The following is an 18,016-nucleotide window of genomic DNA, read 5'->3' as shown; positions in this document are numbered from 1 at the left end:
CGTTTTAAATAACTTAGCACTTAGAAATTTTAGCATTTTGTCTGTCCCAGCCCACTTTACCTTCAAATATAATCAGTAAATTATTTATATAACTACACTTTACCTTCAAATATAATCATTAAATTATTTATATAACTACACTTTACCTTCAAATATAATCATTAAATTATTTCAAAAATCTCATTTTTGCATTACACTGTGAATCCATTTAACATCTCATGCTTGAAACATCATTTTCCACAAGTCATCTATTACAGCTTATGAAAAATATACTGAACATTTTAGTTCCATACCATTCCCTCAACCCTGTTACTTGAACACAATGACCACTATGAAATATTTAGAATATTCCAAAACAGGAAGTTGCATCATCTGCATTTCCTGATGATCATGGGAAGAAGAAATTAATTTCTCTTCTTTTTTTCTTTTTTCAGTGGTATTGTGCTATTATCTGACATGGTTGATTTGAACATACACCCCTGTTACCTAAATTATAGATTGAAAGTAAATTATAAATTAAACAATTAATCATTTAAAAAAAAAATTCTAATCCGTAATGTCCTCGTATCATTAGCATGGATGTTAGTTATGCACATTTTGTGTTTTCGCTAATTCTATGCTAAAATACTCAACCCTCTTACTCGAATGATTAAATGTATGTTTTTTCTTTTTAAATAAAGTTTTTCATTTTTACAATTTACAAGAGATAAACGGCACCCCAATCATGAAACCACCTGAAATATAATAGTCATTGCCCTGTCTGGTGTCCATCTCGAAGCCAAACGGCTCTCGTCGGCCGTATCCATTCCCAGCTGCCTTATCAGCGCTATAAAACTGGTGGCCAAAAAATGATATTCATTACTTCTTGGCCTGCTATCAGTTACATACAAGTTCTCCCCACTGGCTGAAAATTACAGCTACCCCAAGCACTACCTTGCTATTGTCCTACTCCGTGCACCCTGGTCTTTATCGGTGCGGTAATAAAAGATGGGGGGGTGACAGAGTCCTCTTTCACCAGCTTAAAGAGTGATGGACTGCAGATTCAGCCCTAAACACTCCACAAAAAACAGCCAATGAAAGTGTCACGACAGAAACGCTGGAAGTCAAGGCGTTTTCGCGCAACCATTTTAAGACGTGCTTCAAGTTGGCTCATAAAAGGCGAGAGCAGTCTTTATGTGGCCGATTCAGAGCAATGCATTATGGGCTTACAGACAGACAGAGAGAGAGAGAGAGAGAGAGAGAGAGAGAGTGAGAGGGTGTTAACGGTGGCTTGTCTGCTTCACTGTTTTATGCTGCTGAGGTTTAGAGAAATGACGAACATGGTGCAGTTCAGGATGAGATGAAGAAACCTTTTAGCCATGTTAATCATGATCAAGCTTGGCATTAACGGCCCAGAACCAACAGGTCTTAGTCCTGAAAATGTTATTAGAGTTTATGAACTGTGAATCGTTGAACTGGCAATGTTTCTGCTGAATCAAATATGAAAAGTTCATCTGATCTGTAGTCATTGATGTGGCCTCACAATAAAAATTGATTATTGTTTTAAACGTGTAATTTGTGAGTTTTATGATTTGTAAGTGATTTTTAAACTATTTTTAAAATTCTTTTCACATCAGATCTACCCAGAAGGAAAAACTCTAGTCACCATGATCTTGATAAAACCACCAACATCCAACCAATCAGGATAAATAGGCAGCTATGCTTGCCTGTCCATCATGTTGGCTGTTATTCAGAAAGCTCCTTCTCCTCCACTAGTATTCAGGTGTTCTAGTCTAGGTAGTGTGCATGTGTTCAGAGATACATTTGTTTAGATTTAGAGTTGCAAAACTTTTGCAAATACTCCTGAATAAACCTTTAGATTGTAAAACTTTTCAATCTAAAGCAATACTGCATGAATTCAAGAGGCTTATAGCAAATTTGTCAGTAGTCATTTTAAAAAGATTAGAAATGTTGTTTGTTAATCATCATCTCAACATTCATTTTGCAGAGCTCTGTACTATGCAAATGAACTCTCTAAAGAAACCAGTTTTCTTGTATTCTGTGATCATTCTACCCATCTCAGAGATATGTTTTCTGTAGCTGCTTTGATAAATCACGACACTGGCATAATTTTGGTCAAATCGATACACCAATTTGTATAATATATTGAAAGTCACTTCATAACCTCAAGGTGTAGCAACATATATTATTTTCATCTATATAGTGCAGCTCTAGTTCCAGATAAGTTTACTGTGGGTGTTTTGATCAATCGTGGACTCGTAAAACAAAAGAAATAATTGATTTTGATTTTGGACAATTTCATAATGGCCAAACTTTAACCATGACACATCACAGCTTGTCTAGTTTGTTTAAATATGTGGCAAGGCTTAACACAATCACAACGTATAGCAGTGTAATTTTAATATGCTGTTTTGTCCATATTGTGATTTGCTTGAGTGCTCTTTTGCATATTGGAGTCTGTAACCTGGAAACTGGAACCTGCAGAGGTCAATACTGCAAGAATGATATATTGCTCAGGATTGTTGTAATGTGTTTTTCTTTTTTATGTTGTGGTGTGTGTCTTTATGTCGCATAGACACCACTATAAATCAGTGCTTAATTTTATAAAATGTATTATATTATATGAAATTTTATATGAAAAGGTCCTTTATGATCAGTGAAACAGCCCGTACTGAAAGTAAATATAATTGCATATGTATATGTTAGGTATGAGGGAAATACATGCAGTGTAAAATCCAGTCACTGTTGTCATTATGTAAGGAATAAAACATGACAAGAGAAAATAATCAGCAATTGTATGTTGTGATGTAATGTAGCCCAACTCAAATTTGCCAATAATTACAATTTATTACTTATTAAAGAACGATACTTTTAATTATTTGAAGTTACACTTATTGCTGTGGAAAGTCCGTGAAATGCAAATTTTGAGAAAAACTTAAAGTTTACTATTAGAAAGCACTGACACTGGAGACTCCTTCCATAAACGCGAAATAAACACCTTCTCACAGAAAACGTCACCATATCAATAATTACATGCTTTTTTTTTTCAAAATCATTTATGTGGAGCATTCCCATATTAGAAAAAGCGCAGTCTAAACTGCTGTTACAGAAGAAGAATCAACACCTTCCGGCCAATCAAATTCGAGAAATATAAGTGTGGCATATTTGTATATCTACAGTCTGTATATGTAGATAAAGATCAAGCTGAAGGAACTGGAACTTTGTTTCGCAAACATAATGGACTTCAGCAAATACTTCCAGTGTTTCAACAGGTGTCTGTGGGCAGTTTGTCATAAGCTTCTCCTTCCAGCACAATATGCATGGCTTCTTTGTACAAAAAGCACAGATGGTCTTCTTACAGCCAGTATCACACTGGTTACTGTGTTATTCTTCACACTGACAATGTAATAGAGTACTAATAAAATTAACATATACAAAAGACACAAGTACCCACACAAAAACACAAGCCATATTGGAGTGTATTTGGGTTGGCGTTCATTTTAAATGGGTGTTAAAATAAAAATGTGCTTCCATGTGTCATCTACGCAGGGAATTGAGTAGGGCTGCATGATAAAAAATACTGCAATACTGCACGACAAAAATACTGCAATCACAAGTAAAGAATCGAATAAAACAGGGTGCGCTCTTATTGGAAAATAATCATTGATGTAATGTGATGTGGCCCAATGTGATGCGGAGTTACTGGTACCACCCTGACGTTTATTATTTTCCAATAACCACACACTCCAAAGTGTTTTATTCCTTTTATATCATAGCAATTTGCCAGCAGTTCCAAGTTTTACTTGGTAAAGAATGATGTCATACTTTTTTACCCATTTAAAATTACATTTCATGTTGTGGAACATCCATGAAACAAATTAATTCCTTAAGTTATAGAAGCTATAAACAATTGTTCTTTCACCAGCCTCTTTGCTTCTCTCTTGAAGTTAGTAAGGGAAAAAAAAAAAACAGAGCAGCTTGTCATGTTTCCAAGAAGCCAGAAAGTGTCTTCTGTCGTGAAGACTTTCCAGTGGAGGAAAACCTACCGACTGTTACAAAGCACTGACACTGGAGACTCCTCACAAAAATATCAACAATTTCAACGATTAGACATTTTTCTTTGTTAAATAACAACACATTTTTAAATTTGTTTATTATTAGTCTTAGATTATGTAGAGCTTCTGCCGTACTAATCCCTGTGTAAGCTGTTACTATAGACCCAATAACGTATTAAAGTAAGCACACTGATATAAACCTGTGAGTTGCCTTGCTGTCATAGGGGCTGTTATAGAAAATGAATCAACACCTTCTGACCAATCAGATTTGAGAATTCAGCAGTGCTGTCATTTAATAAAATAATGTGGTGAGGTTAAAGTGTAAAGAGTATCCTGAACGTGTTTACATGGATTTTAATCATGCAAACTCTGTGATATTTCAATATTTTCAACAGAACCTTATTTGGAACCTTGGTGACTGTTCGATCAATATTGCGATTCTGTTTACCAGGCGATATATTGTGCTGTCCTAACACCTGGGTCTGTTAGCAGCAGGCTTATCACACACTTCTTTCCATCAGCATCCATCCACTGGCTGCGTCAGATGGGACTGTATTTCACGTCCCACACATACACGGGTGTGTGTGTTTGTGTGTGTGTTTGGGGTGGGGGAACTAAAGAGGCCTGTCTGTATAACGGCCACTCATGATGGAGGGCCTAACCGGGCTGCTAACACCGTGCACTAAGATTGTTCTAGACCTCAGGGCCTCGGAGGAAACATATATCCACCTGGCAACAGGGTTGCGAGTGTGTGTGTGTGTCTGTTTTCGGGCAGATCTAATCACGGGCTAATAACAGCACAGTAGGAGTCGTTGGCCCTCGTAAATCAATGTGCAAAATAATTGCTAATACACTGGTTATCGATTGGCGCTTGGGCGGCTCATTTTGCGAAGGCCGGGGCGAAGAACTAACACAGTGACAAGGGTAAAGTGTTATTTCTGCGGTGCAGAGACAGCTGGGCTGCGCGGACGACTCGGGCACGCCGTAATTCTTAATTGACACCTGTCAGGATAATGACTGCAGGCCCAGCTGCTGCGCGAGAATTTCTCTCCACTTCTGTTCATCTGTCAGCTCTAATACCTTTCCGAATGCCACTCCTTTATTCTCGCTCTCCAGCTCTTATTTTAGGCCCCATTCATTCTCTCTCTCTCTCTCTCTCTCTCTCTCTGTCTCTCTCACACCTTCTCCGCTCTCTCATCGAACTAAAATAGCTGAAAGCTTTTGTTTAAGGATACAAGTTAAGAGGCTGCAAAAAAGTACGTTCTCTCACTTTCATCTTGGCCTTTTGTATGTTGCAGGATATTTGGAGAAGGAAGAACGGGGGGCGAGGAACACAGAGTCCCAGGACGGCACTTCCCCGAGTTTGAGGAGGCGTTACAACGTGTTTACTGAACATCATCAAAAGGCTTGCTTTTGTTTCATGTTCATCTGTCGAAGCCGATGTGTATGACGCTGTTAGCATGGAAGCAATGCTACAAAATCTTTCAGTCGTGACACGAGTGTGTTGTGTGTGTGTGCGCGCTGTGAAATGCTGGTTTCATCCTTCGCAGGTCAGTAAGTGCCTCGCTCTGAGCCAGAGACTCAACACATCAAAAGCTGGACCCCTGCGACGCGGTTTAAAGGACGGAGCAGATTTGTGTGGCTTGAATGTGGATGTGCGAGGAACGCTGATTATCTGTGAGTGTGCTTGCTCAAGTGCTCGAGTTCTCTCCTCGCTGTATAATCTAGTAAACATCCGCATCACCACTTCCCTTCTCCAAGAGTGTGACAAAACGAGAGAACAGATGAGAGCAGTGCAGAACTTAGAGGAGTGAGAGGAGTGAGACGACGTCCCGTGGGTTCACACTGACCTCTGCATACTCCCCGAGCTCCCAAACTCTCATTACCGGGGCAGGACTTCAGCTTTTCTCTCTTTTGTCTTTTCCCCCCCTCCCTCCCTTTCTGTCTTCGCTCTGACTCACTGCAGACCAAATTAGCTGAGAAATGAAACATACGGGATCAAAACAGACAGACTGAGAGATGGAGAGAGAAAGAGAGTGAGAGGGAAAGAGGGAGAGATAAAATGCAGCTGGCCTCTTTGATAGCTCGAGTTCCCATAATACCATGCTGCAAGCCTCCACTGGTGTTAAGCTACCTCCTCTCTGTCCTGCATTTTCTGCTAGTGATGTTGAGTAATTGCAGATACACACACACACGCAGTGTCCACACTACACATTCATATGATAGATGTTCAATATAGTGTTTATGTTTCAAAATGTCATGACTATTTGAGAAGATGGACCTAGATATGCAGCATATTTTAGCTAGCATTTGTGATTTGTGTTTGAGAAGACAATACAAGGACTTGTCTGAAATTTTGGACAAACTGAACACACTGTCCTGTGTGTCCTTGTCAAAGAAGGCAATCTCACAATTCTGTTCCCCAAACAAAGGTTCAATTAAAGTTCACTTGAATGAAGGATAATTGGTTAACAACATAGTATTTTATTATTGTATCACATCGCTGTTGAATTCTTTATTCTGATTGATCAGAAGGTGTTGATTAACATTCTATAACAGCGGCTCTCAGTAGTTCCAGCTGCAAGACAAATCACAGGTTTATATTAATGCGCTCGCTCTAATGCGTTATCATTATGGCAGACACTCCATATAAACAGCTTAGAAAAAAAAGTGTAATTGTTGATATGGTGAAGTGTTCCGTGAGGCTGTGCTTATATAGCATTTCTGGAAGGAGTCTCCAGTGTTAGAGCTTTGTCAGTTACGGTCAGTTTTCCGACATGGAGGACTTCTCCGCGGTTTTTCGGTAAGGTGCGTTTTTTGTCTTATTAACGTAAAGAAAGGCAAAAAAGAGGCTGGTGATGGAACGAAAAGTTATCACTGCTTTATTGTAAGTGAAAACTTGTTTTGTGGATGTTTTAGAAAGGTAACAATTAATGGATAAAAAGTATGACATGTCGTTCTTTAATAAATAAAAAATTGTAATCAAATTGCTGTGTATAAAAGCTAAACACACTTCAGGTGTGCTGGTATAGGACATTAATCAACTTCGCGGTGGCAACATTAACTCCCTGTCATTGATTATTTTCCTATAATAGCATGACCTGTAGAGTCTTATTCTTTATACATAATACTGTCATGACAATGTTAACCCATGTTAATAGCAGGGCTGTTTGACATGAAGCTATAATAACTAAAAAATATTCACATAATGATAAATTACATCACAGTGTACTTTGTTTTAAGATATCATGGATGTTGTCAACACTTTTACACCACTCGTTATCTCATTAGATGTAACACAAATATAGTTCTATACCAAATTCTAAGAGTTTATTTTTTTTCAAAAGCGTTAGTGTGTTCACAACATCATCACAAGGTGTCCTTTTAATTTCATGTTCAACTGTCGAAAATGTCTATAGTAGTGTGGTATTAGTAGTAATGTAGACGTGGAGTAATGTAGACGTGGAGTAATGTAGATGTTAAAAGTAGGGCAAGGTGCAGTGACGATATAATGTGATGTTATGACACCACAGTGTTCTCCTTTTCCACATAATTTATTGATTATTTGTTTATATAATTTGTAAACAGCGTTATAAAAATGTCATTACACTCTTACATGATTTTTAATTTAGTTAATTTGTTTACTTGTTTTGTTGCTTATTTTAAACATGGACCTAAATATCAAACTTTAATATCATGACATATATTGTGTGTATTGTGTATACTGCATTTACTTATCGTATCGTATCACGATATGATATTTTTAGCCATATTGCCCACCCCTAGTCAAATGGTTTGGTATTTATGACAGTATGAACATTACGTATAACCACAACCCCAGTTCTCTCTCTCTCTCTCTCTCACACACACACACACACACACATACACACACGGGAGTCTGGAGACCTCTAATTCGGTCTGGGACGAGACGGCGAGTTGACATAACTTATGTGGAAACTAAAAACTCCCAATTGTATAAAAGCTCATTAGGCTACGAGCGAGCTCTATTGCACCGCAGCGCTGCATGCAGTCATACCCCTGGCATACGGGAAACCCAAACATATTTTCATTTCGATCCGTGCTTTTCCCCATAAAACCTGTCATCTATCTTCATTACTCAACTCAACCTCAGCGTTGCGAGGCAAGCGGCTCGTCGCTCCCACCCGCCCCGACAACTGCATACTCTTTGATTTCCTATAGTCCACGCGCTTTGATCCTGCAAATGCAAATTAAACTATTGCTTTCGAGTGCTGGGCCTAAACATGAATATCGACTAAAGAGGTCAATGTCACCTGTTAATGACAGCAGGCTTGATTCACGGTTACATTATACATTACAGCCTCGCTGCATGCCGATCACTCAGGCTTTTCATGCAATGAACTACGAATCTATGAACCACACGGGAAAAGTATAAAAAGTACAGAAATACAAGTACACATTTTTTTAAAAATTGCAGATGTCATTTATTTTCCAGAGTTTTTCCTTCAAAAAAGGTGTATTAAATTGATCTGTATCAATATCAATGTACTGTGTAATTTAGAAATATTTTGATAGAGTGATTACGATTATGAGAGTAAGCCAAGGTCAGCATAAACAAGTGTGATCCTTTACGGGTGAGTACTGCACACTCTGTAGGGAATAGCAATGCTCACACTACACACACACACACACACGCACACAAAAACACAGCAACAGCTATCTGTCTATCTGTTTATCTTCTTCATCTGATCCAAAAAAAAAGATTAGAAACATATCTTCAATTAAAGAGCACTACTGCAGCCATGATAAATACAGAATTACTCAACGAAACATAAAAGCCATGTACTCCGCTACATAAACAACTCCTGTACTTATTCCTCTCCTGAGATTCCTCTAACTAAGCATAGTAGCTAAAAGAGTGGTGTGTTTCAAAGTAGTGCACTTGGTTTAAGAAGGTGTGCTCAGGGTTTGAGACCCAGGCAGCACGTTCAATAACATACAGGATGGTGGTGATTTAACACCCAGAGATAATGGCAGTGTCTTGACTAAACACGGCACCTGATTGGACGAGAGAGTCTGCGGGCCCAGCGGTGCGGTTAAGAGCCAGGATTACCAAGGTCATTAAGCAGCATCGCTGCCGTGACGTGATTAGTCAGGTAGCAAAGTCCATTTGTCACCTGCGCCTGAAAATTGAGTTAATGCGGCACTACGGGCTATGGGAACTGTATAATATCAACTTGATTACATCAAGGCAGCTGCCGAGCTGACACCTAGCCGAATTTGTCAGCTTTAATCGTTAGGCGCTGTCACAAATCCATCAGAAGCTCAGATAATTAGGGCCCCTATCTAACGAAAGCAGCAGACGAACTGTTAGCTTTTTTTTCCCTGATAATTAAGAAGCCTTTCGTCCTCAGCGAAGGGCCGAGTTTAATGACTCCCTGTGCTGGTTCAAAAATGGTGGCTCCTCGTTGCTTATTTGTCTGGACCTATTCTCAAGCGCCCTGATTTAACCACAGAAAAAAACAAGTGTACACTGTCAGACCTCATGAGACACAGATGAAGGCGAAGAGGTTTTAGGTTTTAGAATTAAAGTCAATCTCACACAATTATGTTTACGCCCATACATAAGCCAGGCATTGATAATTTGTAAAGAAAAAAAAAAATTGCAGTGCAGTCAATTTTTGGGAGTCCTCCCATGGAGGAGACTTCAAAAGGCTTCGAATGTAAATACAGACTTGAATGCTGAGCGGTTTCGCTCTCCTGTGCTGCTGCTCTGGCTCTGCGCTCAATATGGGAGGCCTGCATGTGTACGCTTCAGAGGAAAGGCAGCAAATCGAAACGAATGGCTGCAGCAGGCCGACACACTCGGCTCCCGCTGCACCAACACGACCGAAGCAACGGCCGAGCGGGGATAATGATTCTGACCAAAAAAACACGAGGCTGTAACTGTGAATAAAGCACACCAAGACTGTCTAGAAAGGAGGAGGAGCGGAAACAGGACACATCCATGTGCCTCGGTCCTCCATAATGAGAGCTAAAGTAGTCACGAATCACAGCACAATAACTTTCAAATAAAATGATGCTCTTCTGAGACTTCCTTTCACCCTCGTTCTCACCCCAAGGTTAAACTGACTATTTCGGGTGTCCCTGTTTGTTTTGGTTTCGATTGTTCAAAGTGTCATGCCGTGGGATTGATGGAAAACCGGGCCTGCCAAATTGTGATTGACCATAACAGCCAATGATGCATATGGCTGTCAAAAGACAGACAATTAAATCAATATTCACTGCAGGCAGGGGGGTTTGATGGCTTGTTTTTTTTTTTTTAGGTACAACCTGCCAGGTCACATTACCAGCTGCCATCTCACCTCGGAGAGTCTTTAAACTCCCGGTGACAGTCTCTACCTACGAGTCTACTCAGCCGAGTTCGGGAAATAAAAAAAAAAATCCATTTCACACTGATGCGCCTCAAGTTGGGAGTAGGAAATTAAGCCTAGTAAGGAGAAGCATGTGCCTAAATGTCAGCGCTTCACTTTAATACCGAGTATGTCTAGTGTAACTCAGCTATGTGGTGTCACCGATTTTCCTCTTATAATTCAGATTTCTGGGCCTAAGTACTACCGAGACGTGTTTTCCTGAATCCTCGTTGTCAGTGCTATTCCGTCAGAGGGAGCTCTCGTTTCCAAGGGGGACAGACCTGTCTGTCTCAGAGGAAGGACACGTCCACTGCTAGGCAACTGTCCACTTATACGAAGCTTCAAAACAAACACTAGGAACAGAAAGTCAGATTAGTAGTAACGAAATAAGAACTGAGTTCGCACTCCGCCAGTTAACAGACTACAATCCGTTTCAAAAATGCACTATTATTCATTACAAAGTCTATATCTTCTATAAACAAAGAGAGCTTTTTGAATGATTTAGTGATACCGACACACCCTGGTTACCTCCTCTCTCTCTCTCTCTCTCTCTCCCCTTCTTTTCTGTCTGAGATGAAAAAAGTCCAAGAATGCCTCCCCCTCTTTTCTTTTCTCCCACCCCCCACCCACCCCCCCCATATCAGCGGGGGCAAAAGTTGTCCTGCGTGTCCAGCCTCGGGAAAAGCGCGCATGCGCGTTTCCATGGTGAATGATTCACTGATGGTTATCGGGAATGAATAGATCAAAGGCGGCCACGTGACAGGCGATCAATCAAGCATCAAATCCAGGAAGGCAACTACACAGGAGTGCAGAAAACTCTGGAAAAGTGCAGTTTATTGTCCGGGGGGTCTTGGGCACGATTAGATTCGCATTTTTAACATAGTTTTAAAAAGTTTCTGATTTCAGTCCGTGCTCACTTTGACTCTGGATGTTCATCATACACAACACCTAATGCATGTGCTTGTAGTAGCATGCAGATAGTGTGATGATAGTGAACTCTGTGTGGCCTGTGAGGTGCCACTGATTTGCTTTTAAATGTTTGTTGATGTTCACAACCAAACAACGCATGCGTTTAGTGTGTGTGTGTGTGTGTGTGTGTGTGTGTGTGTGAAAAGGGCTTACCTGAAGATCGCCTCGGTGCTTGCTGCTTTCTCCGCGGCATGCTCTTCTCCAACTCTCTCCACTTGACTTTTCATACAGAATCGAAATACAGGCGACGACAAAAAAATAAAAGAAAAAAAGGTAAATCTTGTATTCGGTCCTTTCTTTTTAACCAGCCAGGATCAGGATTTTAGGATTGTTCTTGCTTCCTTGCTTCCTTCCTTTAGAAAAAGTCACTCAGTTGATTAAAGTCTCAGCTCGGAGTGTTGCCCAGTTTTTATTCTTTACTAAAAAAAAAAAGAAGATGATGATGAAGAAGAAGAAGAAGAAAGCAAAGGTTGTTGATGGATCAAACTGCACTCTGGTGTGGAGGTAAAGAGTTCAGGGGCAGCCCCGGGTGTTGACTCAGTGCATTAGCGGTATCTCCGGTGTCGGTGTGTAACGGCGCACAGCTCGCTCACTGCTCAACAGCCGCTCCGTCCATTTCTCCCTGCTCGTCCCCGCGCGCGACGTTTCACCCGGACAGCAAGCAGGAAAGAAAAAGGGAGGAAACTTCCACACAGAGACACACACACACACACACACACAAAAAAAAAAAAAAAAAAAAAAAGCAAAAACAACACCACCCAGTCCGACTGTATTTCCGTCCGTCTAGGCGCTCGCGCTCGTCCCGGGGAGGGGGCCGGCTCAGGCTCCTGCACTCGGAGAAAAGACAAGACGGGGACGCGGTTAACGTCAGTCAGTCAGCGGGAACGACTCGCGCGCGCGGCCGGCCGGGCGGAGGAGCTTCAGCTTTCAGCTTTCAGCTCTTCAGCTCTTCAGCTCTTCAGCTTCCCCACGTTCCCTCCGGTATTCACAAACGAGAGTGTCCGTGCATGCTCGACCGACATGTGGACAGCTGATTTCGGGCGTGATAAACAAGATTTCAGAGAGACAGAGAGAGAGAAAGAGAGAGAGAGAGAGAGAGAGAAGAGGAAAAAAGAATCTAGAACCAGGTGCTCTTGCGAAAAAAATAATAAATAATAATAAAAAAAAACGGACAGCAACTAATTGGTGAAAGTACCGGGAGCGAAACGGTGAGGCTCGAGGCTTCGGCTGGTCGCTGGAGATAAAAATATATATATATATATTTATATATATATATGAGGATCGCACGTTGAAGACAGGAGAGCGTTTCAGACAGTCTCAACTGATAGACAGACGCATCGAGTTGCCTTTCCTGCTCCTCTACACTCCACCCCTCCAGGAGCGTCACTCTGACAGTGAAATCCGAGCTGTCAATCTTTTTAATTGCTCTGTTTTTTTCTCTCTTCCTCCTCCCGAACAGGGTCGACTGGAGTAAAAAAAAAAAGGGGAAGCTGCTTGTTTTTTTCTTCCTTTCAGACAACGGATCACCTAATAATAATCATAATAATAATAATAATAATAATGATAATGCTAATCAGACATAACAGACTGATGTGCATCCTAACGTGTGGCTATAGCATATCATATTCACGCGCGTCTAGTGCTCTGTCTCTCTATCTCAGTGGAAGAGAAGGAAAAAGAAAAGTACTTCACGCACGCTCAACGCAAGAAGTTTACTATTCCGGCATGACGTACTGGTAGGTGTCATCATTTTGCAGCTGAAGGCATGCACTCACTGCATGTCTGCTGCTGATAAATCTTAGATAACTGCACACTTGTGATCTGATGACTGGGTTTGATCTCTTTGATCGTGTTATTATAAGGACGCGGAAACTTCACGCCCACAAAACGACTTATTATCCAGTGTTGCGTTTGTGAACACATTATTTGATCATTTCGTGTCGGTTTTTTTTTTTTCTCTTCTTCTTCTTCTTCTTCCACCCCCGTGTAAAGAACGCGTGGGAAGTTGCAGGATGATTCGTTGCACCTTACTAGGAAGTGAAGCACTTTGCACGGGAAGGGGAGGGACTCCGGGAAATAAGTTCAGTGGCCACGTCTGAGAGCGCGTACTAAATAGTATGGGTTAAAAAAAAAGTACCCTACTGAGCAGCATGCACACTATTTAATACGCAAGTATGCAAGGATGCTTGTTAATTAGGCTGCTTATTCAATTGCAATACATGCACAAACTAATGACGTCTTCCTTGCATTAGCCTATAAAGTGAAGTCTGGTAATAAAGCGTTATAACTGAGCAGCACTTCTTTCTCATCTGAACTAAAGAAGAACTTTTTTTTTTCCTCGTCGACTCATCACCCATTCTTTTTGAAGTCTGTGCTGGGCCTGGGTTTGATGTTTTAAGTGATTTTTGTAGGAGGGGTGGCCTTGAAAGCGCCTGGCGGACGATGCACCTTCCTTCCAGCGGATTTTTAAACAGTCTTCCTTGCGGCGGCTGCCGGGAGCGCGCGTGCTTTACAGACACACACACACACACACACACACACACACAGGAGGATGCTGCTAGCGATCGTATTCACGCGAACACCGGACTCATCTATAAGGTATGTATTTACAGAGCTCTTGTTTCCGAATTGCAGTGCGTTATTATAACTGTAACTTCGCTCGCTCGCGCGCGCAGTTTCGATAGCACACACACACACACGCACGCACACACACACACACACACGCACGCACACGTGCGCGCGCGTCCATTACGGCATCTCTATCATGCTCCACAAGCCAAACCGCTTCTTTTGCACAGTTAGGTGTGTAAAGCAGTCTGCTTACCTTTTATGGAGCAGCGCATCCTTGAGATATTGCCAGCTGCGCGTTTTACGCTCTTCTCCTGGCAGGCAGAGGCGAATAATAATGCGGAAATATTTCCAAGTTCCGCCCCAGCATCTGTCCATCTATCCACCCATCCATCCACCCATCCATCCGCCCATCCCCGCGTCTCGCGCGAATCTGCCTGTCGCCTGTCGTTGATGCGTCTTACGTCACCGAGCTGCCATCAGAAACTCGTACAGGGGAAGCGGGACACACACACTCACACACACACACTCATACACACTCACGCGCGCGCGCCTCGGCATACAACTGGAACGTTGAAAAAATCTTCCAGCGCGAGTGGAATAGATGTGATGTTTTTTTTTGCTTTATATTTTTTGTTTTTGTTTTTGTTTTGTTTTTTCTCTCTCTTTGTCTAGACTTAAAATAGACTCACGATTCGTAGGATAGAACAAAATAGTGAAAATAGAAGCAAATAAATCTGGTAAATGTGTTTTATCTACTCTAAACAGGGCAAGACTGATTTGAAGCGTTTCTCACTATACACACTCTCAGTGTAGAAAAAGTGCACATGGAGTTGTAAGGAAAAGCTCATCACTGTGGTGTGTACACAAGACTGTGCGCTTTACAGGAACATCCTATAAATACAGACAAACCTCTGAAATAACTGCCTATAGAACCTGAGCTGAAGAACAAAACATATCTATACAGACATATCAGGAACAAAACATCTATACAGAACCCTTTTATGACTTTTTTAAAAATAGTGTATATAAAATAATTATACTCGCATATTATTATTATTATTATTATTATTATTATTATTATTATTGCTTTCTTTAACGTTTAGTTCACTAACGCAGCCTGAATAACCACTAAAACCTTAATAATTTAGAAAAATCTCATTTTTGTACCCTTGGGAATATGATGGCCTACATGCGTTAATTAACTTTTTGTGCAAAAACAACAGAAAGGATGTGACTTTAAAGTCTCACTTTATCTCTCTCGAATCAGTAAAGATGGTCAGAGTTGGGGTGTGTGTGTGTGTGTGTGTGTGTGAGAGAGAGAGAGAGAGATAGAGAGATAGAGAGAGAGATAAGCGCACACTGCTCAGGTAAACCACAGGACCAATCTCGCTTTTACGCACACGTAACCCTGACTGAAAACACACACACACACACACACACGCACAGAGAGAGAGAGAGAGAGAGAGAGAGTCGATCTCGATCAGTGTATTGATTTAGTAAAAAAAAAGGCACATGTGGCCTAAGGAGAAAGTTGCGGCGTTTATAGTTGCGCATCTGATTTGCGCACATTTTAATCACTTGGGCTGCGTCCCAAATTCGCACCAAACAGTGAGTTAAAATTACACTAACGCTACATGCACTAGTTCTATTAGTATTTCAGTCATACAGTAGTGTAGAGTGAGGATTTGGGACGTAGCCTGCGCTGAAGTTCAGCGTCCGTATCATGGTTAAAATCCAGACCTTCTGTTTTGGCCACTTGGGCTTTTTGTAAAAGTTTAACCATCCGCCATTTTGATATTATAAAGCGAATTTAAAACCAGTGCAATCAAAAAGCCAGTCTATCTCTTCAAACGTGCTGTGGACTATTAGAGTAATTATTAGTCATTAGTACAATTATTAATGAGCAAACACACGCAGGGTACACGTAATCAAAAATCTAGAAATAGTTTCTCTTTATTCACCATGTATTACAGGTTACAACAGAATTTGCCAAATAGGCTAAGTAAGCATGTGTGTGTCTGAGTGTGTGTGAGTGTGTGAGGAAGAGAGAGCAAAAAGAGATGCATGTTTCTGTGTCTCTGTCCATCTGTGACTATTTCCAAGCACACACTCTTATATAAAAAATCTTTCTGTTGCTTATAGGCTAGTGTACACCTGGATTTAACCACTGAGACTGATTTCACTACATAAAGCTTTACTGGACTTTAAAAGTTGATTTATTTTTCAACTGAAATCCTACAGCTAGAATAGATAAAGCACACGTGTACATAATAGAGAATTTAAAAAGTGTGCTGTCAGAATGTAAATCCAGGTATATTGATCATCGAGAGTTTTAATACTAATATTTGAATGTTTGGGAAAGGTTGGGACACGACTAAACACATCTGCACCAATTATTATTCATAACAGCGTGCAACATTATCACATATATATATTAATTCGACAGGTTTACAGGCTGCTAATCATTCATTATTTATCCCTTTACCATATTTTCTCTGCAGTTATGCAGAACGGTTCTTTTTTGTTCTTTGGAGTATCTGTGTTTTCATTTTCACACAAACTCTCAGGCTGAGTTGATGATTAACACAAGGTTATTGCTATTACCTATTAAGTGTAAGGTAGGTGGCGCAGGGATTGGAAGTGAAGCACCGGGAGATTCAGAGTGTCCATCTCTGAACCAGATTCTCACGCACGGATCGTCACATTAGATCAACATTATTAGCCTAAATTGCTCGCGAGCTATACAGCGCCATTGTGCATGTCCATAGACACACACGTCAAGATCTAAAGATCTGAGCATACCATAGAACAGTGTTGTTTTTATTTCTCTGTAAGGGTGGAGGACCTTTGGAGACTTTTCCAACGACAGTGTTTTCTCTCATGAAAGGAAAAAGAAACATTTTTTTTCTTTTTCTAAAACAACACAGCTTTTAGGTACTTATGAATTTCTGTTGTTCTTGTTGGAAAGCTGTGTTACGACTTTACTCATGATATATTTGTGTATGCAAACCAAAGCATGTACACAGATGTGCAAAAAAAAAAAAAAAAACATCTGTTCCATTCTGTGTAGGTTGAACAAGACTGTATAGGTCATTTCACACCATGCTTCACTCACTCGGAGATGAAAAGGTTCTTGTTATCTTATTTAAGAGTTACTAAATCTAAATATGTCTAATCTTTTCACTTTATAGGTGATGACATCATTGTTGAGAATGGACATAGTGGCGACTAAAAGGTCAGAGGTCCTCATGCTTGTATGATGATTATTACTTAATAGACACTTATGAATGCTTTTAATGTTTATGTAAAATATTGTATTGGACTGCATCATTCATTTTTGCACTATAGAATGTTATATTATTAATATGTTCTATGTGTATGTGTGGTATAGTTGCCAAACTGCAATATCAGACAACAGAAAAAGAGTTTAATCATGGACCTTTATATATTAGGTTTAAATTATGATATTGAATTATAGCAATTATTATCATTACTTCGATACATATGCATATCAATATATTTTTTGAAAAAACACTAATTCCACCATTACGGTAAGGCATCCACGTTACACTCAATCACTTCTATTCAATGTGCTAGCGTTTATAGTGAACTCATTATTTGCACTGTTAGTACAACTGGGTGAGAACCGCTAGTGCAAAAACAACATTTACTCTCAGGCTACTTTCTAAAAAAGATCAGTGTTGTGTCTAGCGTGATCTGTACTCAGGCACGTTTGAATAATGTTTATACTGCGAAGCATTTGGGACGCAGAACCTTGCACACTAGTGTATTACTAGCTGTATACTATTTACTATATAACACTACCTGTTTCATACTAGAGCATACCTATTTAGTAGAGATGGCATGATACCACTTTTCATTTTCTGATACCGATACTCAAACCTTGACTATCAGCCGATACCAATATCCATCTGATGTTTTTTTTAATTATTATAATTTTAACTACTAAGCTTTCAAATGTGTTTTTTAACTGAACTACTTCACAGTTAAACTCTTTCACACAAAAAT

At 40.2% G+C, this 18,016-nt stretch overlaps 1 protein-coding gene across 1 annotated transcript in view; it reads right to left on the bottom strand.

The window, feature by feature from the left end:
- Nucleotides 1-12,130, bottom strand: part of tshz1 (teashirt zinc finger homeobox 1) — a 42,139-nt gene extending 30,009 nt beyond the window's left edge. Inside the window, exon 1 of the mRNA XM_034298549.2 lies at nt 11,570-12,130. Within this exon, the coding sequence (XP_034154440.2) occupies nt 11,570-11,609 (40 nt within the window). The 5' untranslated portion in view covers nt 11,610-12,130. The remainder of the gene's footprint in view (nt 1-11,569) is intronic.
- Between the last annotated feature and the right edge of the window lie 5,886 nt (nt 12,131-18,016).

Source organism: Pangasianodon hypophthalmus, chromosome 23 (assembly GCF_027358585.1).
Source record: "Pangasianodon hypophthalmus isolate fPanHyp1 chromosome 23, fPanHyp1.pri, whole genome shotgun sequence".
In the NCBI taxonomy this organism is placed as follows: Eukaryota; Metazoa; Chordata; class Actinopteri; order Siluriformes; family Pangasiidae; genus Pangasianodon; species Pangasianodon hypophthalmus.
This window is presented reverse-complemented; position numbering and strand designations above follow the sequence as displayed.